Consider the following 25,703-nt stretch of genomic DNA (forward strand, 5'->3'; position numbering starts at 1 on the left):
AGAACAGTAAATAAAAAGGTTGTAACAAACAAAAACACAGGACACGGCACTTTTGCTAAATTAAAGAGACAAACAAAACAGACTACACAGACAAACACGGTAACCTCCGTCTCCAATCCCGTTGTCCACTCACCAAACACACAACCCTGAGTGAGTGAAAACATGCTGCTTTTATGAAGCTGTACCGAGACTCAATTGCTAATCAATCATTCAATTGGAGTCGCGGTAAAACTGCACATGAATTAACAGTGCAATTCCCCGTGCTCACATATTACATTTTACTTGCACATGAAGTGCTGTGCAATCCTCGTGCCTAAATACAAATATACATTTTAAACACTCGTTTTACACAGACCCGTTTATATCCTGTGTACCAATGACTATACACCAACATTAACACACAACATACAACACAAAATACACATAGGGGCGGGGCACTTTGCCACATATGCCCCCCCTTGTGCAAAGCACACATGGCCACTGCTTTTTAACTGACATGATTGTTGTCCTGTTTGACATATTTACAGTGTGCTACTACAGGATACTTCTTTCCTATAGCTTAGTGTTATGAAAATTGGGTTTCATACTAGATTTACTAGACAGTTAAGTAATAACATCATGTAAGGGTACTACGGTCAATGTTCTAAAAAGGTTGATGTTAATATTGTAATTTTAGGTATTATAAAGGGTATTGGTGCTCTACAGTAAAAGAAGCGTTGTTTGCCTGGCACTAATTTTCCATGAACTTTCACCTGATTATTATATCATTTATCAAGCATTTTTGCTTGCTTTAGTCGTCATACTAAAGCATTATTTTCTTGTTTGCATTAATAATTATTTTTCACGAATGGCATTGTCTGTGCCTCAAAAGTAGTTTTATTTTAAAATAATTTGTGTGTCTTTTAATATTTTTTTTTTGGGGGGGGTTGGGTTGAACTAGCTTGAGACATATTGACTCATAGAAATACATTGGCCAGTATAATCTGCCGTTAGCTCTAGACATGAAGCAAAATTAACTCTAGTTGTCCTTTAAAATTACCCTAATTGTTTACTGAGTACACATTTGGCACTGTGATGCTGTCTCGTTCCTGAGAACATTTCTGTTAAAGTTAAATCGATTCGTAGAACTCCTATTCTATTAAGAACAGCTTAGTTAGCAAAGAGTGCTGCTGCCTGGGACAGTACGTAATTCAAGTTTAATATCTTTTGGATTAACTTGATTATTCATTATGCCAAGATATTTTAATACTTACTAAGAAAACGAGACTGCATAGCTATGCAGTGCCACGGGTTGTCTCAAAAAAGTCCTATAGGTCAATATGAATTCATCTCCTGTTTTAATGCACAGACGATAGAAGAGTTTCATGAAATGCATTACAAAGATTAAATGATTATTTTATTTAGTGATGATTTTGTATTGATTTACAACCTTGGAAGCTGATGGTGGAAGTCTGCAGCAAAGTCTTTGCCTTAGAGTGATTACTTTGGATACTTGCTCATTATGTTTGGAAGCACCTACCAGGCCTGTCTTGCCAACTGAGTCTGCTTAGCCTATCATGATTTCTTCTGTAAATGTCAGATATGTTATTTAGAGGATTGTTCATTTTCATATAATTGTGTACGATTGAGCAGGCATTTCTAATTAGTTGTCCAGCCTGTATGTAAAAAAGAAACTGCAACAGACATAACCTATTTTAAGCTGCAAAACTGCAAAAACCCAATAAGTAACTGAAATCAGCTGATGTCTTAGATATTAAAATTATCATTGTTGAGTTGTTGGCAAACATTTTTGGATAATGGCACAAAAACAAATTTGCTACCGAACTTGACAGCATATCTTAATGGCTGTAGCCCCTTCTTATTGACAACTCGGCGTCCTTCAGACCATTTAACTCTCTTAATTTCTCGAAAAGAAAAACTTTATTAATGCATATAGAACAGTAAAAGATGCGTGTTTCTGCTGCATGCTGAGTACACAGTGGTGTTTCCAATTTGTTTAATTGGATCAGCTGTTTCACAGGTTGTTTTCTTCTTGTACTGATTCTTTAACAAAGATTTTGCGTTATGAGCGTACATTCTGCTGGGGGCCTTTCTCAATACTGCATTATTGCTTGCTGGCTTGGGGCGATTTCCCACCTTGCAGGCACTCTGATAGATGAGGCTGTCAAAGGTAAGGCTTTAACTTACTTGCTGATTTTTCCACATCACTGGCTGCTGACATTGACACATCTTCCCAGAGCAATTCTGTATTTTATCATCAGACTGGCCAATATAAAAAAATAAAAAATTCAGAACAAACCAAGACAATAAGCCTTAAATAGTAACAGTAGTAAAAAGACAGTTTGACCATGTTTATATTTACAATACATTTCATTAATCTAGTATGTATTTGTATAGTTTAGCCATTCTTTTGAAAAGCAGCCTACTAAAAAGATCATGTGTAGTGGTGTAATTTTAAGCTTTAATAATTCCATTGCAGCCCCTCTTGAAATTGCAATTCAATTATTCTACATTTTGTAGAATAAACTTGTAGTATTTTATGCCTGTAAACAGCAATGTAATTACACCTAGAGTGTGTGTAGTTATTCAAACTCTAAAGCAATTACAAAAGCCACAGATTTACATTATGCAGAAACTAAAAAGATTTCACTGCATTTATTCTGTTGTGTGTGTGTGTGTTTTTTTTTTTTTTTTTTTAGTAGATCTGGATATTATACCCCAAAAAAGCTCTCAAGTGGCTAAAATGTTGATTTAATTTAGCACACAGTAGTTTGTTTGTTGGAGAAACACTGCATATTTTTTCTAAGCTCTATTTTGCCAAGAGAAACAATTTAAAATTGGCAGCCTCACATTCAGGCCTCCCAGTGGGAAGTTAGCTTTTTTTTTTTTTTACCCCCATCGGTCATATTGTTTGAAATGATGTGATATCATTCAAAGGTATGGAAGTATTCCTTTTTTCTTTTTTTTTTTTTTAATTTTTTTTTAGTATTTTTGATATGGAATGACCACAGAGAATATTCCTGGGTTCCCAGGAGACTTCAATCTTTTCTCTTTGCAGATAATAAACCGGTTTAGAAGTGATTGTCAAAGTTTGAGTCCACTCTCAAAAAAGGTTTGCAACCATCTTGCAGTAACCTTGTCAATATGCCTGCATGTGATTGCTCTGCACCCCAGCAGGTTATATTCTGTGCAGTGTAGACAAACAAAGGTTTTTTAAATTAGAGTGATGGAAAAACTAGCTAGATTACGTTCCTTAATATGCACCTCCTTTTAGTGATCTTTTGAAGATATATGCAACTAGCAGAATTTTTTTTTTGAAGACCCCAGTTTGTTTGTGTTATTGTAACGATTAAAAAACTGAATAAGATTCAGAAAAGTATACTCATGATCCATTACCTCGAACTCTCAATCAAATTATGAAGCAAAACTTACACTAGTTTACACCCCTCCCAACATTAGCTAAAATAAACAAACTATATTGACACACTTGTTTATTCATTTGTAAACCATAAGGTGGCACAGCTCGTGGTTGCTATATTATTGTTAATACACATTTAGAACTTCCAAATACATTTTCAAATTGCTTAAAATCTTTTAAAAATTAAGGATTGCTAAAATGCCAAAGGAAACCTTAATGGTATGAATATGGTTTCACATTTTGTGTCCATTTTAACAGTTCTCTTCATCTGGTGTGGTAAATTGATTGACCTCCACAATAAATGTGGTTTGTTTGTCATTTGTACTGTTTTCGTTACAGAGTTTTATATTGGAAGTGTCAAACTGTTCCCCATTTGGGTTGGTTGTACCTGGTTTATTTTAAAACATGTACTGCATGATATAACCCTGCTAGATGTTGACACAGAGATGTTGTTGCTTGATTCTAAATAAATCTAGCAATAATATCCTTGTGTCAGCAATAAAAACTAAAAACATGTTTTTGAGTTTCTGTTGCTTCAAATTTAAACTAAAGTGTGACTACAGGGAGGGTTTGAAGTTCCACTTTGCTTAATCGATGAAGAAATAGGATTGATTTAATGGCAACATGAAAAATGATTCAGCTGACACTGGTGTCTATTCAGTTGATCTAAACAGTGGCACATCTCTACTGTCATTTAACTCCTAAAATATTTTTTTCACATCTGCATGGAGTAGTTGCAAGAGAAGGGGCAAAGGTTACATTGAATGGTGTATCAGTCTGGTATCAGGAATTTAAACGCAAGTTTAAAATAACTGAATGTTCTTTAACAGGCCAATATTTACTCTTTCTGAAGTTATATTTACCACCTAAAGTGGGATTGTTAAGCAGAAATACATGTAGTTTCACCATGATCCACCAAGCCACCTACATTTTAAAAAAATAAAATAATAAAAATACTCAAATTTTAAAGTGAATTGTTAAAAACTAAACACCTTTAGCTTATTCTCAACAGTTACTCAATTGTTAAAATAAACATAGCTAGAGCTATAGTTTTTGTCTGTTATATGATATTATAACAAATAATATAGGCTAACACTCTACATATAAGGCTGTAATTCTATCAAGGGTTTCGAGCTCTATTCTGATCAGTTGAGTGTACATTATTCCTTAATTATTATTATATTTTAGATTTACTCGAGAAGACACGTGAAAAAGATGAAGACGTGAGAACACTTCAGGTGAGGTTTTTTTTTTTTTTTTTTTTTTTTTTTTTTTAAATTTAAATTATTTTAGTGTTTGACTTTGCTCCTAAAAGCTGTCTTTTGTAGTGCTTTGATAAATTTCAGGCAACATTCTATTTTGTTTTGTTTTAATAAATAAAAAAATAATATTTTTTTCTTTTCATTTTCCACTGTATCATTTTGTAACCAGTCATTTTACTGCAATAGCACAGTGATGTTGTTTTGATCTGCAAGTTCTATTGGAACATCTGTGGTTATGTTGTTGCACCTGCCAACTGTGTTGTATAATTAATTAGTCCCTAAAGATGTTGACTTGGATTTTAATCAAGAGAAAATGGACTGCTTAAGCTAGTAATTGTAATTATGAGTCCAGGGTGGAATTTCTCATAGGTGCTTACATGAGTGGCAGATAAGGAGCAGAAGTTCAGACAGATCTTGTATATTATTACAAGAAGAACATAATTCACACTGAAAGAGTTCTGTTTAAGAAAGGTTCAACCCCTTTTTAGTTGACAGAATTCAAGTTTGACATCCTAATACAACCACCAGTGCAGTCAATTACAGTGTATTAAAAATGAATTATCATTGCTCTTTCCCATGTGAATCATGAGCTACATTGTAACCAGCCTCTTTATGTAAACATGTTATACTGGAAAAGAGAGATGAGGTGACATCGGTCTTAGAGTAAAAGATAGATGCTTAAGTTAACAAGCCCGGCTTAAGATGGCACCTTTCAGGGGATTTACAGCATGCTCAGTGTGCACAGCATGTCTAGGTAATGGTTCCACATTGATCTTAAATTAAACCATTGAAGTTGAAATTGCCTCTTTGACACCTGGTGATTTTAAATGGGTATTGATACTACAGTAATGTTCAACTCCTGGCTTGTGTGACCCTGAGCTCCATCTTTCGGGTGAGACATTGTTGTAAGTGACTCTGCAGCAGATGCATAGTTCACACACCCTAGTCTCTAAGTCGCCTTGGATAAAGATGCCTGCTAAATAAACAAATAATAAAAAATAAATAACTACAACTCAATAAAACATGAGAGAAATTTAGTTAAACAGAACACTATAAAGAACAGGTATTTAAACTGTACTCAGTTCTTAATAAAATCCCTCAGGACCACAATTTCTTTGAACTTTATTGGAATAACAATGTTAAGATTTTTATATTAAATAACTTTTTTGTCTCTTTCTTGCAAAAGGACCGACTTGTGGAGTTAGAAATGGTAAGTGTTTGAAAAGCTGCATGCTGTTAACTTCCATTACCATTTAAGGTTAATCCTTAACAGATTTATTTGTGTGATTGTAAAGTCTATAAATACATCAACATACCTTGCTTGCAGTACACTGAAAGAAGATTACCATTAACCTTTAAACACATCAGTAATTTACTTAATGGCTAAAGATGGTTTATCACTAGGTACTTTAAAATGCAACAGATAAGCTTCTTTCAGACAGGTGCATTCATTCTAACCTTGCTTCATTTAAAAATGGTTTTTCAAGTAACCTTTTAACTTTTATAATTAATTAATTTTCTCTTCATTACCATAATAATTCACTTGGGAATATAAACAGCAAGAAGAGATGGATTTAAACCTCTATCTCTATGGTCTTAAGACCACTACACTGCTAAGGCTTATAGATCCATAGCAAATATAGATCACCTAGAACAGTGGTTCTCAAGCTTTTTGGACTGCACCCCCCTTTCTTTTGTGGTGCTTGACGCCCCCCCCCCCACACACACATGTACATGTACTGATAAATGAAAAATCAGCATGCTGCTGCCATCTCTATATGTCATTGTTGTGTTTTTTTTTCTTTTTTTGCACGAACCAGCCACCTATCCATTGTAATAAGAGCCAACTTAACATTGCAAATAATAGTTTACCGATTTGTGTCCAACGTATACTGATGTGCACACCGCATAGTAAGCCAATAAACAATGTACATCACCAGATGGCAGCGGACTTTGTTCAGTAATATGGAAGCTGAAATAAAAGGCACCAGTCTCTAAACTTTGACATGCCAGGAGATGTCAGCAGTAAGATTCGTTTCATGTTGATAGATGGATAGATGGATAGATAGCTAGATAGATAGATGGATGGATGGATTTGTGTGTGTTTTTGCACAAAGAGCCAACTTCCCAACGTCTCGGTATGTTTAACAGGGAAGGTGTGTTTGAAAAGAAACACTGGAGATATTTATAGGCTTTTTGATGCCATGGTAACCACACATTTATTTCTTTAAATCTAATGTCTTTGTGATGTCACTATGTAGCTGATGTAACAATCTACTGTTCCTTTCTATAACCCATCTCACACTCCCCCAGGATACATTCTGCATCCTCCAGTTTGAGAAGCACTGATCTAGACAGTGAAGGAATACTTTATTTCTGCTACATTTTTCTAGTATTTAATTTAATACATTTTTAATATCCTATTTTGTTTTTCTGTTTGATTCTCTGTTGTTGTTTCTGCTTTTATCACCATTTGTTTACTATTCATAGGAAGTACAATGTGTTGAACAAATTCCATCTGTAATATCAAACACTGAATGAATTCTCAAGGAAATGGATTACAGGGTTGAAATAACCTATTGTTTCATTTCAAAGGCATTGACATCTTCAATAACAGAAAGCCTATTCTGATTCCACAAGTAATGTAGTTTCAGTGTATTGTTAAAGTAAGATGCAAAGCCATTGTCCTATGTAGGCACTATGTGGTTTGTCTACAATTCTAGCAGCAACTCTTATCAGTAGCCAATTGGTTTTGTTATGCAAGAAGTCATAATCGCCAGACAGATAATACTGTATACTCTGTGTGTGTGAGGCAATGTCATTCCCTTTGCTAATTCATGTAATGTCTTTTTCAACACAACCACTTTCTATGAATTTAATGACTGGTATTCCTTAGTAAGCAACTTGTTTTTTTTGTATGGGGTTACCTAGCATATCCATTTGCAAAGTACTTGGCCAGTTTTGTGTTCGTTCAATTTAATACCTGGCTTGGTCTTTAAGCATGGGTTATTGGAATTTAATCACAAAAAAAGTTCAGCCAAAACAAAAGCAAATAAGTTTCAGAGAATTGTTGCTCATGCAAAGTAGGTTGCCAAACAATCCTGTTCTGTCTGACCAAACTGTTTTGTTTGTTTAAGTTTATTTGGTTCACCTGCTTATTGTGGAAATTAGGCACAATACAGCATATGTTTAGTTTACAGAAAAAAAGTTACACCAATGTTTCTCTTTTGAAATAGTCAATTTCTGCTTTGAAGCATGAAGATTATGTTACTGCGTAAGATTTTTTGAAACAATGAAAAAATAGTAACCTTAAATACAGATTCGTGATCAGTAAATGCATCATGATTTGACATTTTATTGTGATATGCATTACACCTCGTCACAAAATGTATTTCTAACACTTTCGTTTTTTTCTAGAGTACCCGGTTAGCTCTGGACCATCTGGAATCTGTTCCTGAAAAGCTCAATCTGTTAGAAGACTTCAGAGACCTGGAAGTAAGATGCTGTCAGAAGCACTCATTTACAAATATTTTCTTCTTTTCTGTGCAATTTTTCTAAAACCAAAATTTTTATGAATGTAAGGATGGTTTATCAGTATAATGTATTCTGTAGGCAGATGTCATTTTTTAATGTTTTTTTTTTCTTGTATTAAATGTATATTTCATTGTTTCATTACAAGTATACTATACTGTATTCTCTAGCTGCCTCTAATATTTAGTTTATTGCCTGTTTAACTATTCCAGACAATGCTTCTGAGAAGACTCCTGAAGGCTGATTGTGGTGAAGTGAGGTGGGGAATCATTAGTGTTACACAGGCTTCACTGCACAATCATTCAGTCCACAATAGAACACTTGTGCAACTCCACCTCACTCCCGCAGCCAGACTGAACAGTCTTTTCAGAAGCATGTTTGCTGGCAAATAAGGATCTAAGTAGAAACAACAATAGAGAATCATACAGAACACACATTAATACTATATTAAACAGATACGAAGTACAAGAACATGTGTTTAAGTATCCCTTAAACCCATTTCTGTTGGACTTGTCCATTCCCTTACAATTAGTTCATGTCAGTGTTAGAAGTTGTTACTTTTTGAACTGGCAGATTTAACGTTGTAGTTAAGTGCTAATCCTTATGAAATCCTGTGCCTAGTTGGCACAGGTCGTGTGGAGACAAACGTGTTTGCTTGAACCGTGTAACAGATAAGAGATTTGGATCAGATTCAAAATAAAATGTTGATGTGGGGTGTAATGTTCAAACACTGTCTGTTCTGTATAGCCTTTGGATCTATTCTGATTCTGATTAACTAATCTGCACTTAGTATCATGACCTAATTACAACTTCCTACTCTACTGTAGTGATAGAAAGCAGAATGCATATAGACACACGCATTGAATTTATGGAGGTAATGTAGTCATGTTGACTGCTATATGAAGTGCAATTAGTTATTGTACCTATTTAAATTAATCTTTTTTTTCAATTATTAAATCTGTCTAACACGCATTTCTTTATTATAAACTATGGCAGTCAAGAGACCAAAATACAGCCAGTTTTGCAATTAAGGCAGGCTGTATTTTTTTCATATTCATCATGGATTTCATGATTTCCATGACATTTACCCATTGCCGTGTAATATATAGCTCCCTGTGAAAATCCCTATTTTGAAAGAATAGTGTAAATATACTTTTTTACGCTGTTACGCTGCATTTAGAAACATGGCTTCAGGTTTTCAATGATTGCACACACTGCATAGAGTGTCCAATCTGTTATTGTGTTTTTGTTGTGAAATATCTTGAAATACCTATTTTTAGACTATCTGTACTGGTCACCAGAACTAGATGATTAGATGATTGAAAAAATGTGTGTACTGTGCAAGTATATATCAAAATGGGAAAATGCTTTCTACATTAGAATCATTTTTGTGATGTATAATAAACACAACATTGCTCTTTCTTTCCAGAATTCACAGAGACAGAGGGAGATGATCGAGCAGAGGTATGCTAAATACAAAGAAATTATTGGCACTTTGCAACATCAGTTGGAGGAATCAAAAAGAAGAATCCAGGAAAATAGGGTTAGTACTGTCTCCCATGGATTGTTATAATTGCAAACATTAATTAAATGAGTATTCATGGGGTAAAATATATTAAATAAAAAAAAAAAAAAACATGCACATCTAAATGTATAGCATCATATTATTAAGAGATATATCATGCGTGTTGTATTCACTCCAGTATTGTAGATACAGTATGTAAGGATGGCTACCCAATATGTTTCAACATTTTTGGATGTTACAGGTTATACATTTTACAAGTTTTGTACTTGGGTAACAGAATGCCCAGTGAGCTTTTTATTTTGTATCAGTTTTCATTTAGTTTCATAGAAATTTTGTTTGAATTTGGTAATTTAGCTCGCCCTGGTTTAATTTAGCTTTTTGTGGTATTTTGATATTTGTGGAAAAACAAAGAAGTAACTATGTTGTTTTGTATTTCATTACACAACATAAAGAACTCATATCGTCATTCCAGTCATACTGACATTGCAATTGTTCTTTTTCTCTGCAGTGCAGTGCTTCACAAAGATTACATAACACTCAAACAATCTATTGCATGTGCTGTTTCTGTGAAAAGTGGTCCAGGTTGTCTATTAAGGTCATGCTGTTAGTTACCCTGAGTGGCTGACATTCAGCATCAGATAAACTGGGCAGTTTAAGGGTTAACATTAAATAAATAAAACTAATTGAAAAAAAAATAGTTGAAGTTAATAAGTTGAAGGGGATATTTAAAAGTCTGATAGTTTACCACCAGTGCGTGCACGTTTTCCCTTACTCGGATGCATTGCTTCTAAGATGCAATTTGAACTAAGGGATTCAAAGGAACCAGAAATCAGTTATCAAAGAAGCATGCATTTTATTCTTGTTCAATCCCATGATTAAAAAAAAAAATGCACATAGTTTTAAGTTAATATCATGTTGTTTAAAATTAATACCAGTCAGAGCTGAAGGACATGACTGCAATTACTGAGCAGGATTACAAACATGTTATTACCATAAGGTTTTTCATATGCATGGCCCTGGGGGGGAAATATACAGACAGAAAAAGCTTCTGTTAAATGACATACATACTGGTGTCAAGAAAAAATAAATTTTTACGATTGTACATATCATCCTTCTGCAGTAAGTGAAGACATCTTGAAAGCTATTCCATGTGATTTACTCTGTGTCTGTACTCTACATATTAAAAATAATTATCATTCTAATTTTTTTTAATACATTAAAATGCTTCCGGACCAAGGCAAAACTGTAAAAATGTGACCATGTTTTATTAATATTACCGTGAAGCTTGATACTGATGATCGGTTTGCTAATGAGGGATAACCGGATGAAACACATATTAAGAATACATACATAACCTTTGCAATTAGTAGCAGAAACATTTAACAAATAATTGCATCTAACCACACAAGTAGAACGATCCAGTTACACCTGCTGTTAGCCCGGGTTGCCAGGATTACTAGGTAAGTAAAATTAGAACGTTTCTATAATATAATTCTAACATCTTGCAAAGTTGTTGTAAACACGCTTTTTAATACACTTCACTTTTAATGTATAGCACAGTTCTTAAAGCTTGTTGTAAACCCATGTCATAATAAAATAGGATAGGGTGAAGTAGATTTTTTTCAGAAATAATAGCACTACAATCATAGCATGCTACCTCTATTTTCATTGTAAATTTAACCTAAAATACACTCTAAGCTGGATTGACCAGTATGTTATTGGGTTGTTTAATGTTCTCTGTATGCAGGACGTGAAGATGGATACAACATCTCAAAGTGCCCGTCTTGCCACTCTCTCTTCTTCAATACGAGGACAAAATAGCTTTCTGTCCAGCTCCTTTCTTACAGACAACAGCTGTGAGTAGAATATAGAACATTAAAGTTATTTCTTAATGTTACTATTCTCCGGTAAATTCAAATTTCACTTTATTAGCTTGCATTTGGTATCTGTAGTCGACTGCCCTACATTTTTTTTACATTTCAGACAGTCTGGTAATAACTACTTATACCACTCCGGACATTGCATCTTTGTTTGTTTATTTTGTTTCATTGTGCTATACTGCGATACAATTATACTGCAAGGGCATTCTATGTACAAGACAACATCATTCACAAAATACCACATATTTGAAGATGGAAGTAAACTAATACTTAGATGAGGAATCATAAAGTCTTTACAAAACAGGGGTCTGAAGAAAGCAAAAAGTTATAGATTGTCATAGAGTACCTTCAAATGAGTTGGTCTTGCATTAGCATATTCTTATTGATATCTTATTTAAAGCAAATGTAAACATTTGTGACAAACAAGATATGTCATGAAAATAAGAGCTTATGCTAGAAATTGTATGTCATGGATTTATTTATGATTGACAGAAAGATAAAAAATTAGTATATTTTTTCAAATTGTCTTACAGTAAACACTTCTTGATATTTTTAAACAGGTCTTGACATCTTGAAACAATCTTCTGTTTAAATTAAAATGGTTCCCCACAACGATGTGAAATAAAAAGAACAGCTGAAGTATCCTAAAATTCATAGTTATCACTGCAAGATTAATATGCCTCCTGAATTCCAGACCAGTTGGTTTGTTGATGGAAACCATTTAACACATACAGCACATACAACCAATGTCTTCTCTGTTCTGTGGTACAATTCAATCAAACTTCCTAATGTACTATACAGGGGGAAGTACACTGCCAAAATACACTTATACAGCTTTTGTATTTGCCAAGATACAGCCATTGTTTTTTGTGTGTGTAAGTGACAATTTTAATGCCTTCTAAAAAATATATATATATATATATATATATATATATATATATATATATATATATATATATATATATATATATATATATATATATATATTCTGTATCATTTTTCCACAGCACCACACAAAAGAATGGCATCACCTGATTGTGATTCCAGCCAGGACAACTGTTTGACCAATGGCACAAAATCTCACAAAGACCAAAAGGAGATTTAGTATAAAAAGCTTTTTTAATCATTTAAATGATAGCTACAATATTTATACTACATTTTTTTTTATTTAACCAAAATAAAGAAGACTAATGTCACTAATGTGCCTTGGTTTTTACATGTATATTTTGTATTCCATTTTTTGCTACAAAGAAACATGATACATTTATATGACAAATTTGCCTTTTTACAGTAATGACCAGACAAGAAAACAAAAACTGACTTGATAATTTAATAACATTTTTTTCTTGTAGATATACTAACAGAGATGTAATAGATGTTTAAAGACATTGAAAGACTTATTGTCAAAACATTTGTGATTTGAATGTATTACATTACCTGTATGTTTCATTTAATATTACTGAATTTAGCACTATTGCATTATGAATGATATTTATTACTTGAAAATCAACTGTAGTCACCTCAAGTAATGCGTCTAGCATTACTCTTTATTGAAACAGTGCTTCCATATTTTATGTGATGATTATGCTATTTCCATAATTGGGTGTATACAGGGATGTTTTACAGCTTAACTTCAAACTGGTATTTACTGATTTTTTATTTTACTTATTAATTATTTTATATTGGGTTTATTTGTGTTTTCTAAATCCAGAAGCATGTGAAAATCAGAAAATGTCTTTATTTGTTGCAGTGTTTATGATTCTCTGATTCAAGCTACAAAGACAACAAAAAGGATGTCTGTCTGTAAAATGTATGCCATCGTGGGGATTGATTTGACAGTTGTATTACGTTTGGTCATGTGAAACGAACTTCCTTAGTTTCACTTTTTTTAATTGTTCATTCCTAATCCTTTGAAACATTTCAGCAAATTGTTCCCAGATTACCGATTTTAAGAACTGTGGTGACTTGGTTCTCCTTTGCAATTTCACAAATGTAGCTAAAAGTAAAAATGTCATTGCAGCTGAAAGACACAGTAATATCACTATTTCCAATGGGAAAACAGGCAAATGTGTGGCTTTTCGTTCACATAAAGTCAGAAAAAAACAACATATTAATCCAAATTAACATGTATTTATACTAAAGTAATACAAAAGTGACTACAAAAGATTTAGAAGTGAGTAGTTTTTTGAGATTTTCAAGATTTACGATTATACTGTAAATATATACTGTAAATCGTTGTTTCTTTCTGACTTTATGTGAACGAAAAGACATACATTTGCCCATTTTCCCATTGGAAATTTGATATTTTGAAATATCACTGTCCTGGTCACAGAAGCAAAGTTTGTGGGGAATAATAGCCATTTTCTATACTTTTGAGGCATAAGCAATTAGGAAATAACACTTACTACCCAGGAACAAAAAAAAAAAAAAAAAAAATTGTTACACGGTGTTAGCAATCGAGTCTTGATACAGCTGCATAAAAGCAGCATTTTTTCACTCACTCTGGGTTGGGTGTTCGGTGAGTGGAGAACGGGATAGGAGACGGAGGTAGTAATTGCGATCATAATAATATTAGGAAAATATCTGCTCACTGTATTTTTGTTTAGTATTAGTCCGTTTTGTTCGAAAAACTACTCACTTCTAAATCTTTTGTAGTCATTTTTGTATTACTAGTAATACAGTAATACAAAAATGACTACAAAAGATTTAGAAGTGAGTAGTTTTTCGAGATTTACGATTATACTGTAAATACAGTATAATCGTAAATCTCGAAAAACTACTCGCTTCTAAATCTTTTGTAGTCATTTTTGTATTACTTTAGTATAAATACATGTTAATTTGGTTTCATATGTTGTTTTTTTCTGACTTTATGTGAACGAAAAGACACATTTGCCCGTTTTCCCATTGGAAATAGTGATATTTTGAAATATCACTGTCCTGGTCACAAAAGCAAATTTTGTGGGGAATAATAGCCATTTTCTATACTTTTGAGGCATGAGCAATTAGGAAATAACATTTACTACCCAGGAACAAAAATTGTGTTACATAGTGCCATCTATTGAAAACTGTATGTTTAAAGTATAGACAGACTAAGCAAAATACCTGCTGGAGTTGTGTGTGTGTGTGTGTGTGTATATATATATATATATATATATATATATATATATATATATATATATATATATATATATATATATATATATATATATATATATATATATATATATATATATATATACATTGTAATATTGTTAAAACCATTTAAATTGGGACAACTCCACCTAGTTTAGGCCCAAACAGCCCAAAGTCCTCTCCGAGATCAAATCTGTATCAGATAGTTTCATCAAGTCTATAGATTTATGTTTATCCATGCTAATTCATTCTAGTGTAATGATAGACTGTGACTGTTTTTTAGTGACCACATGTATATTCTTGTGATAATAAGAGAAGTGACATTTTTACACTAGTAATGCTTTAGGGATGTTCTATATAAAATCATTTTGCAATAGTGTGAGTTTTTGTTTCTTTATTTCTCTATCAAAATATTATCAGTTTCAAAGATCCTGAAAATTAGACTGAAACTAATTGGCATGAATTTAGCAACTGACAAACAATACCAGACCTTCTCTAAAATGAATCATGTTTAAACCCTGAACATGACTACATGGAGTTTAGTCAGTTATATAGAAATGTTTTATTCATGACAGCACTTCAAAAGTACATTTAAGATGCTACTTCCTGTGATTTTTACCTGCTGTAGCTTACTTCTTTTATAGTTTAAGATGTAAAAGTAAAAAAACAAAAAAAGCTGAAGTAACCTAGCAACTCTGCAGCCAAGTTGGCAAAAATCTGATTGTTATGGAGTACATTTACTACATGTCTGAATCACTCATGAGTGTTGATAGGCTGAATGGATCGTTTTGTGTTGTAGGACAGTTGGAAGCATTTGAAGTTCAATATTAAGTGGTTATTTTATTTAATACTGAAATGCTGTGTCTATTACAGCTGATGCTTGTGTCAAGTATACATACTGTAGCTTGTTCCTCTTAGATGTTGTGGGGATTGTACTATGCAACAACAAAAACGGAGGATGTAAGTTTTACAAACATTAATGCAGTGGATATACTGCAAGTACAATGTATAATGTGTGACGCACCACTAAGATGAGGGAATAGTTACAGTGAGGTCATAAAAAAAAAAAAAAAAAAAAAAAAACACAGCTGTTAGTTGGTTCATGCTCAGTTTCTTAAATGAAATGTAAGGTTACCAGGTAATTAGGGAAATTGAAAACAAGTTCACAGAGAGTTTGTATGAATAAACACAAGTGCATCACATTACAGTTAATAGATTAGAAACAACATTGCATTTATCTGAGACCACTCGTCCTTTCATATCATTAAGTAATGTTAGGAATGGGATTTAATTGGGTTTAGTGAAACACAAGCTTCCTTGAGAAAGATATGAACTGTATGTAAACTGTATGTAAAAACACATTTTAAAAGGGGGTGTAGCCTTTCTATAGGCAATGTGATTATATATATATATATATATATATATATATATATATATATATATATATATATATATAATATATATGCTGATATACATACACTACTGATACACACATGTATATGTGTATATATATATATTATATATTATCTATATCTATATATATATAATATATATATGTCTACCGAGCACACGGATATCTTTCCGATGACCTATAGAAAGTTTACACCCCCTTTCAAAAATGTGTTTCATACATACATATTCATGAAAAACACAAAAGCATCTAAATTAAAATTGTACTGGAGTTTGTAACCAGTAGTGGAGGGTAGTTTATGAAGCAAAATTACGAGAAGGGTTATTATAGAATCACCTAATCACCACAGAGCAATACAACTTTGCAGGTCACCAAACAATGGCCAGCACTAGCAATCTATTGCTGATGCTGAATTAGCTTACTTATTATGTCCACCATTAGTCCCGACTCCACTGGCAAGCTAACACACAGATATGCCATACAGCTATAGCAGTGCAAAGTAGATATATGAAGAGACTTTTAGAATTACCCAGTATGGAGTAATGATGTTTAATATAGTGATGACACTGCCCGAGGGCAGGCAGGTAAAGTGAGAATTTACCATGCATTTCATTGCTTTTCCCCTCTTGCTGAATGTCTTTGGCTGTGCCACAAATAACAAGTATCCATGTGTGTGCGCAGGTTTCCTTTTTATCAACTGAAACCATTTGCACTTTTAAACTGAACTCATCTTGAATGTTTTTTTTTTCTCTGAGAATATGATAATACATTACTGTGTCTAAAAAAAAAAAAAAAAAGAAATGGCTAAACTTTTACATACGATGTATGCAAATCTAAGAAATGATTTACAGCAACAAAATGCTTTAAAACATTAAATAAATGATAATTATTTGAAATAATTTCACATTACATGTTATACCTACAGAGAAAGAGAAAAAAAAAATAATAGTAGACTTTACAGAAACGATATCTATTTAATAATGTGTAGATCAGTAACTGTTGAAACACCTAAACAAAACAATAACAATAAAACAAAACAGCAATAAGTATGAAGAAATAGTAACATTAAAACACGCTTTAGACGTATCTGGAAATCTCGTTAGAGTATTACTACACTTTAAACTGATACCTGGAACTGAATGGTCAGTAGTGGATAAACTTTTAAATAAAATAATAAAGTGAATTCAGTGTATACGAATAAAATTAAAACTGCGTAGTTGACAGCTTATTCTCTTTACCCTTTAAAATACAACTGAAGATTAAATGTGGATAATCTTACTATTTTAATCAAACAAGAAAAGGACTTTGCTTTCTGCGTAATATAAACGTCAATCATGTCAGTCCGCACAAGTCACTGCGGCGATTCCAGGAGAAAATGAATTTAATCGAGACAATATAAAGTGCCACCCCTACTGTCTATGTTTCCATTTCTTTTATACTTGTCCTTGCCAAAGAAAAGCTTTCAGGGTTGACGTCATGATCTTATTCAAGATAAGCCGCTATGTTTATTGCAGCTTCAGTGAATGATTTACGCACGGGATATAAAGAGCGGCACCAGACGACACTGGAAGTCCTGATTTTGGGACTAGTAGCAAAGTTTGAGGGGAAAAAAGTTATGATCCGTTCACGTTCAGCAAGCGCTGATTTTCTAGAAGTTATTTCTTCAGAGATAACAGCAATGTTTGATAACCACACGTTTCGATGAGGTCTGTGAAGGCATTTTATTAAAGAAAAAAAGAAAGGATAGTTTACGGAAGGGAGACACTTACCAGTAAAGAGAACATAACGCAATTGAAGATATTCCATGGGTTTATAGAAATGAAGACATGAATATAAATGACCATGACAGAAAGTTAAAAGAACCCAACATGGGTTTGCCAAGTGTAGACTTGCTGGTAAGGCTACAGATTTTGCCAGGTTTCTTCTCCAATTGCCTGTTCCTGGCGCTGTATGACTCAGTGGTCCTGTTGAAGCGGGTGGTGTCACTCCTGAGCTGTTCTGGTGCTGGTGGTGAATGGCAGCGCATGTTAACGTCAGCTGGGCTGCGGTCTGTGTGGAACAGTTTTCTTCTAGATGCGTATAAACAGGTAAATGGATTTAGAAATTACTGTAATTTTGGAGAGCGCTGCACGAGTGTATGTACTGCACTGCTTATATTATTCACGTTTTAAGTTGGCCCAACTCTACAGTTAAGAATAGCTTATGAATGTCTCCGTGCAAAGTAATTTACTAGTCACGTGCGTGATCCCGTTACTGTGGTGACGGATACAAACAGAAAAGCACATGCTTTAATTTTAAATTGCGCAATCATGTTTCTAGTAGAGGAATTACATGAAAACGACACTAGCCAAAACGTTTCTCTTTCAGAAGCAGCTTCCTTGGTTTTACTTTTGTGATTATGAGGTTAACATTGCTTACAAGTTATATTGTAGCTAGAGATCAGATCATTACCATTTTATAAGCCTGGCCCCTACTAACACAATGGCCATATTAAAAAGTGTTGTTTTTTTATTATTTCTGCTTGCTGTGGAGTTTTAGGGTTTAATGTATTTGGCAATACATATGTTGATCCCAGCATACCTCATAAGTCCACTGTTGAAATCTGTCTAAATGGATACTGGGTCAGCAATGAGCCTAAACAATTTATTAAATTATTCCTTTAAAAAAAAAAAAAAAAATTGTTTTATAGAAGATTATTGAAATCCCCATTCAAATTCATTTGTCTATTATCTGTTATAAATATGATATTAAAGTGAGAGACAGGCATCAAAGCAGATGGACAGACACAGCAGATGGACATATTGAATAACCCTAGTCTGCATATCTCAAAGAGCTATTGCAAAGTTGGCTGAAAAGTGGCACATTTTAATGAAGGCAGCAATTTAATTAAAACATACCCAGTTGCAGGAATTAGCAGTTGCATGAACTGAACCGTTATTGTTTGCACTAGCTAAAAGTTCATTGCTTGTCATTGTTCATAGGTGATCTGTAGCTTTGCACATAAGGTCGTTTAGAAGTGCTCCAACAGATCTGAAATAGTATGTTCAAAGAATATAACAAATCACAGCTCGCTCTTCTTTTGTAAGGTGAAGCTGGGTGGTGATGCACCCAATTCCAAGGTGGTCAGAGTATCGGGTGCAAGCAGCAGAAGGAAAAGCTTTAGTGGCAAGAGCGGAATGGAGTGCCGACTGCTGGATTTTGAGTCTTCCGACCGTCCTTTGGTTGTCAACTTTGGCTCTGCCACCTGACCCCCATTCATCAGCCACCTGCCTGCGTTTAGGCAGCTGGTTGAAGAGTTCTCTGATGTGGCTGACTTCCTGTTAGTCTATATCGATGAGGCTCACCCGACAGATGGCTGGGCAGTTCCAGGGATGGGGTTCGATTCTTTTGAGGTAAGGAAGCACAGGACCCTGGAAGAGCGTTGCCTGGCTGCCTACAATCTGCTGGAACGCTTCTCTTTACCACCTCAGTGCCAATTGGTGGCAGACTGCATGGACAACAACACTAATGTGGCTTATGGCGTCTCATTTGAAAGAGTGTGCATTGTGCATAAACAGAAAATTGCCTATCTGGGTGGGAAAGGACCATTTTTTTACAGTCTTAAAAAAGTAAGGCATTGGCTTGAGCAGAACTATGGGAAGCGATAAAAAAAAAAAAAAGACATTTCTTCTAGACACAAAAGCAAAAAAAAAAAAAAAAAAAAAGGAGAAAAAGGAAATGAGTAAATGTAAAACCCAGAAGAAAATGTGTTCAGAAGGTTCAAACCAAACACTTCTCAGAACTTAAGTGCTGTAAACTGACAATATCAGTTACTATTTAACAGGAACTGGCTGATTTAAATAGGAATGAACTAGTGGAACCGATTACAATGTTTAAATAATAATAAACAAAAAAATACTGTAAAATTTAAAAAGCAATAAAGCAAAGCACACCAAATAGTCAATTTAAATGTTTTGATAACAACAACAACAAATATTTTTGAACAAAAACAGAATTTAGAGCGTTTGAAACCAACTTTTATAAGTTTAATTTATTTTTTAAATGAAAATTTATATATTTTTGTGTCATTTTTAGTATAATATATATATATATATATATATATATATATATTATATATATATTATATATATATATATATATATAATATATCACGATTTGTGCACCATGTATTACATCTATCATGTATTACATTTATTTAAAAATAAAATAATGTCTTATCTAAATTCAATAATATAGGTACACAAACTTTGTAGTACTGTTTTAAGATGTTATTTTACACATGATACATCGGTTTTGATAATATGATCTCCCAACATACCAGCAAGATATTTCTAAAGATCACCTTCGATATTAATAAACTATTGTATGTATTGATTAGCACCCAACAATGTTGTTTACAATTTATGACATGAAGTCAGGAGAAGTATTTTTGGAATTAGCAAAAATGCACAGTTGGTACTGAAATGACTGAATTAAACTGTTTGTAATTAGTTACAGAGCTACTGTGTGCAAAAATAAGCAAGTGTTTAAGGTGCTGAAGCAGAAAAGCTACACATTGCACTATTTTGAAACTAAAAAGGCCATACTTTCAAGAATTGAAATAAAAAAAGGCTTTTAGTGTTGGTCCCACATCTACAGACAAGGGTTTGTTTTGGGATATTGGTGTGTGGATGAAGATCACTCACGAAAGGGTCCTATAGCTCTGTCAGTGATTAGATGTAATCACATCTTTTCTCTTAACATGAATTCATGTCTGTTTATGTGCCAATGTAAAAAATGTATGGCTACTTGGAGTGATTTAACTGCATTTAAAAATATGCAATGTAATGTGTACAGTGCTGCTTATTATTTAAATAAAACTTTGTTGTTCAATTATTATTATTTTTTTTTACTATAAAAAAAAACAGATCTGCCTATTACATTATGCAATTCAGGAACTCTACAGTTAACAGTAGGATTTTAAATGCAAAGTTACATATAAGCATACAATTATACCAGGAAATATTACTGTTTTTGTTTTAAACAACTGGAATTAAAAACAAATACTGCATTAATTAAATCATTTTACAAAGCTGGTCATTTTAAATGTTGCCATTATGAAGGCGGCCATCTGTGATCATAACAGCTGTGCTTTTCTGGATTGACAACATCGGCCACTATAACTCTTAATCAGTTCCTAAAGAGACATTCATATGCTGAAATCTGTAGTATGTTTTTAGTATTCACATGGCTGAAAACTAGTCTTTAAAAGACAGATATGGTCCAGGTACTCTTCTTTTAAAGACAGGTATGCTTGTCATTCTGAGAGCAAATCATATTTAGTAAAACAGGGGTGCATACTTCCCTTCACGCACACCAATAGTTCAGCTAGGCAACAACATCATTTTTTCAAAGTAAAATATTGTTCAAAATAAAATAGAGCTGTCATTTTATTCATATACACTTGTTTGCTTACAGTAGCTATCTTCTGCATGAATTTTCCTTTTTATGATTTAATGGTTTTTCTTAGGAGTTGATGAGTTTTGTTTCCAATAGTAATCCTTTTATAGTTGGAACAGCTCAAATGAGCTTGACAAAAACTTTTATGTACAATAAAACAAATGGCACTATCTAAATTCCTGTTAACATTACATATTGTGTTAAGTCAATAAACTAAGTCAATAAGTTTAAACTCCATTTAGATTTTTTTAAAATTTTTGTTTTAGTTTTTTTATATGGTCAGTTTCAACAGTAGACACACAAACCAGGAAAATAACAAAACATCTTCACACATAGGTAGGTGTAATGCGGGCTTGTCATAGTGTAAAGGTCACCTTTTAAAGTGATACTGAGGTGTCTCGCTGTGTATACTGGAGTGATCCCAGTTCCTTCAGTTACCAGTGTCTTGTGTTAGTGGCATGTATGCTTACCATGCCTAGTTTTATTATTTTTACAATTCAATTAATAATATAAAGAAGTTTAAGAACTCAGTTAGAAGCACAACAAAAAACCTGAGCTCTAGCCCATGACAACACTGCTAAGTGCATCAGCAATTTTGGATTCTTTGTAGAAAATATGAAGTATAAATGATACACTCCTTTATGAACAACGACAAAGTGGTTTTTAAACTTAAATCCTGCCAACAATTGCATTGCTAACTGCATGGATACAATTAATCAAAATCAGTTCTTTCTCTAGTTGATCTGAAGAAATGGTTCATGGTTTGAAGCACTTATCACATATAATCTTATAGGGACCCCTAGTGTTGGATAAGCAAATCTCTGACTACAAATGTATTTATTTATTTTAGTATTACTGTTATGCCCTTAATGCCAAAATGAAAAGCTTCTTGTCAGTTAGTCTAGGAGAGATCCTAATATTTAAGAACAAGAAATCTGTGAAAGGAGTGACATCTTGGAATACATTGTCAAATAAACAGGCATGTGCACATTGTTTTCAATGCACAGTGGTAATGAAATACAATAAATGGATGATGATGCATACATTTTAGGGTCCACTTGACATTTCTTATATCTCTTGACCTGTTGCAGCATTCGGAAAGTTACGAACGAAGCTCATTCTTCAATATTAAGTACAAGCTGTGCTTTAAGTCAGTTTACTTGTAATATGTATTTAAGTACCTACAGATAAAGATTTTTTTTATTATATATATATATATATATATATATAGCATAATTACAATATATAATTATATAATTTTATACACTAATTATATATTTAGTGTACATATATATATATATAGGAATATAATATATAATATTCATACTGTCAACTGTCAACTACTATTTTCAGTTGGCCTGGCTTGCGTCATCCCTTAGGCTTCTCTATACTAACGGGTTGTGTTTGACAGTTGTTCTTTTATAGTTGAACGCTAACTAACACATTAACTAACACATTAGCCATAGAGTCATATTCTTTTGTACAGAGTCAAGTTTTGTCCAAAATTAGCTTTACATTTTCTGGAAAACAAATGGACTGATAACATATTCAAATTGTGAGGTTTACATGGATTCTTCACCCCAAACCACCCCCACTTCAAAACAGACTGAGGCACAAAAGTCATTGAGTACTAATTCCAGAAGTCCCAGTTTAGAGACCAGGAATTTTTGCAGATCAAGATGGGAGACACCAAAGATCCAAGTAAACTGACCAGATTCTTCTCCAGAGATTACAAGGCCGTAAAGTACATTGAGATCAGAATGAGCACCACCTGTGTTCCCTGGCATTTAACACAACTCACATGTGTGGGCAGACTTATGCACATCTTTTTACTACACATACTAAAGATCATCACCTGCAGAATTCGTGGAGCAATGCTACCCTTAACGTTATGTCTCCTTTTACAGTAAGTTAGTCATGCCAACTGCCAACACCAGTCCTGTTGCCAAGGAGACTGAAGAAACTCATAATCTTTTGACAGGGACCGAATACTGGCAAAATATATTTACCTTTACTAGTTTTTATGTGATTTTCTATGATTTTTCCTTGACCAGGCTTAACGCCATGGGACCCTCACTGATCTCTAGAGAAACAGATTTCGGTACCCCCCCACCCATAAAAGTCTTCAAGTTGGTATGATTAAATTTAATTTGTACCATCATTAAAATAATGCATTCGATAGAACTACAGCAATCTCCCTCTTATTTCATTACAGTCTTAAACCTAGTGGAGATTTGATATTAGAATTTCTGTTTTAAGGGAGTATTCTTTTAATAGGGACAGTAAAAAGATCAAATAAATATGTAGCCTATAACAGTAGATCATTCTGCTTATTTGTGAATTTGACACAATCCACATGATAGGGTTCCTATTAAGATTATTATTTATTAATGCACACGCACAGGAAAGTTATTAATGTTCATTTAATATGCCAAACAGCACTATCAGACACTACAGTATAACCTAAGCCTGCCCAGACATGCGTGTTACATTATATTTGTTAAATTACAGTGCTGAGTACTGTAGCAACAAAACTTGAAAATTGACAATGTAATGTAAGCAGTAGGAATAGCGTAGGATGGCCAGAGCTGCAAATGCTACACAGATATCATAAAGGTCAATTATTCAGGCTATCATGTGATAGTCACATTCTCATATTTATAATACACCCCATTCAATCACACCGTCTGACCTTCACAAAGTGTGTTTTTGTGGAGTACATTCTTCCATTCTCTTTTTAAACGAAATCCTTGTTTTTTTGTAAATGCACTCTCATGGGGTTCTGGTAGCTGAAGCCAAAATAGCTGTTGATGTGTGCGATTTTATATAGTATATTGGAATGTGTATTTGCTGAAGCACCACTGAAAAACAAAACAGGAAAGTCATAGGATTTTGGTTTTAAAGCAGCAGTTACACTGTGCTTGTGAACTATATTTTGTTATAAATGCTGTTTATTTTCATTCTCAAGAGAATGAATTAAATATTTATTTAGTTTCATTGTGATTCCTTAATCATCAGTCGTCCATTCTAATTTGTTATTTTTTCCCCTTCTTTTTTAACAGAAGTCTCTATAAACAGATTGTATAATTTCGCTCTTAAGAGCTGCCCAGATAAAGGATATAACAGAAACCATTCTGGATAGGAATTATTTTATTTATTTTGTTTTATCACCTGGCAGATGAAGGACTTGGAAGCATAGTGTGTCCAACGTTTTCTTCATACTTATTTCTGAAGCAACAGAGATAAGGCTGGAGTAGCTTAAAATATAACTGCAGCTCTGCTATAGAATGTTTTACTGTCTGATTTATCTGTCTTCTTGCTGTTAGTCCAAAGGCACACTTTTATAATGTTTATTGGAATCTGCTTCATTTTGAAAAAAATGACTTTCCATTTTTTTAATCTGTTATAGTTTCAGATCCACAAAAGGATGCATCCAGCAACATAGATACCACAAGATAAACGGTCATCATTAACTACCATCAACAAGGTTTCGGATCCACAAAAGCTAAATAAAAGTAATTATCAACTCTACATAACCCATTGTTAACCCAATTGTTCAGTCGATCAATTGCAGTAACAGTAATGCAATGTTTTATACCAACTGTATAAGAACTAATGGTTATATTGCTCAATATGTAATCCATGATCTTACTTCAGCAATTAATTAGCACCATATCTATTTGTTTATTCCTCTCTCTCAGATAATACTACACATCATTCATTTATTAAGGAAAACCTTTCTTGAAAGTTGCATGCACAGAACATCCTTCACATTTGCCATGGGGCACTTGACAAGGTAATAACTGCAGCAGTTCATGCTGTTCTTGCTATATCTGCAATGAATGGAAATCAATGTCGACTTTTCATAAACATAAAACCATTAATCGTTAGCTTTAATAAACAAGCACAGGAATACTAGAGTGTACATAATGAAAGGCTATTTATTGTACCATAAACATTAAAAAAGTGAATTACATAATGGCATCCTGTATCTTAACAGTCTGCTAGATATTTGAATATCAGTGAATAGTAAGTCTCACTGCTTTTTTGTTCTGCTGTCCCAATATAACACCATTATGTTTATGTCTACAAAAAACATATCAAA

At 33.3% G+C, this 25,703-nt stretch overlaps 2 protein-coding genes and 1 long non-coding RNA gene across 3 annotated transcripts in view; all 3 read left to right on the plus strand.

Moving 5' to 3' along the window:
• Window positions 1–13,009, plus strand: part of LOC121329682 (centrosomal protein of 128 kDa-like) — a 40,838-nt gene extending 27,829 nt beyond the window's left edge. The window contains exons 19-24 of the mRNA XM_041275389.1: window positions 4,607–4,656; window positions 5,867–5,890; window positions 8,098–8,175; window positions 9,641–9,754; window positions 11,484–11,592; window positions 12,624–13,009. Of these exons, the coding sequence (XP_041131323.1) occupies window positions 4,607–4,656; window positions 5,867–5,890; window positions 8,098–8,175; window positions 9,641–9,754; window positions 11,484–11,592; window positions 12,624–12,721 (473 nt within the window). The 3' untranslated portion in view covers window positions 12,722–13,009. The remainder of the gene's footprint in view (window positions 1–4,606; window positions 4,657–5,866; window positions 5,891–8,097; window positions 8,176–9,640; window positions 9,755–11,483; window positions 11,593–12,623) is intronic.
• Window positions 13,010–17,331: 4,322 nt separating this feature from the next.
• On the plus strand, window positions 17,332–20,189 carry LOC121330326 (type II iodothyronine deiodinase-like). The gene is made up of 2 exons (XM_041276769.1): window positions 17,332–18,246; window positions 19,246–20,189. The coding sequence occupies exons 1-2, from the start codon at window positions 17,986–17,988 to the stop codon at window positions 19,804–19,806; spliced, it is 822 nt and encodes a 273-aa protein (XP_041132703.1). The 5' UTR covers window positions 17,332–17,985; the 3' UTR covers window positions 19,807–20,189.
• Window positions 20,190–24,932: 4,743 nt separating this feature from the next.
• Window positions 24,933–25,394, plus strand: LOC121329902. Its single transcript, XR_005951826.1, has 2 exons — window positions 24,933–25,113; window positions 25,300–25,394. It is a non-coding gene; the product is annotated as an uncharacterized LOC121329902 (long non-coding RNA).
• Window positions 25,395–25,703: the final 309 nt, after the last annotated feature.

The sequence above is a fragment of the Polyodon spathula genome, chromosome 17, assembly GCF_017654505.1.
Source record: "Polyodon spathula isolate WHYD16114869_AA chromosome 17, ASM1765450v1, whole genome shotgun sequence".
In the NCBI taxonomy this organism is placed as follows: domain Eukaryota; kingdom Metazoa; phylum Chordata; class Actinopteri; order Acipenseriformes; family Polyodontidae; genus Polyodon; species Polyodon spathula.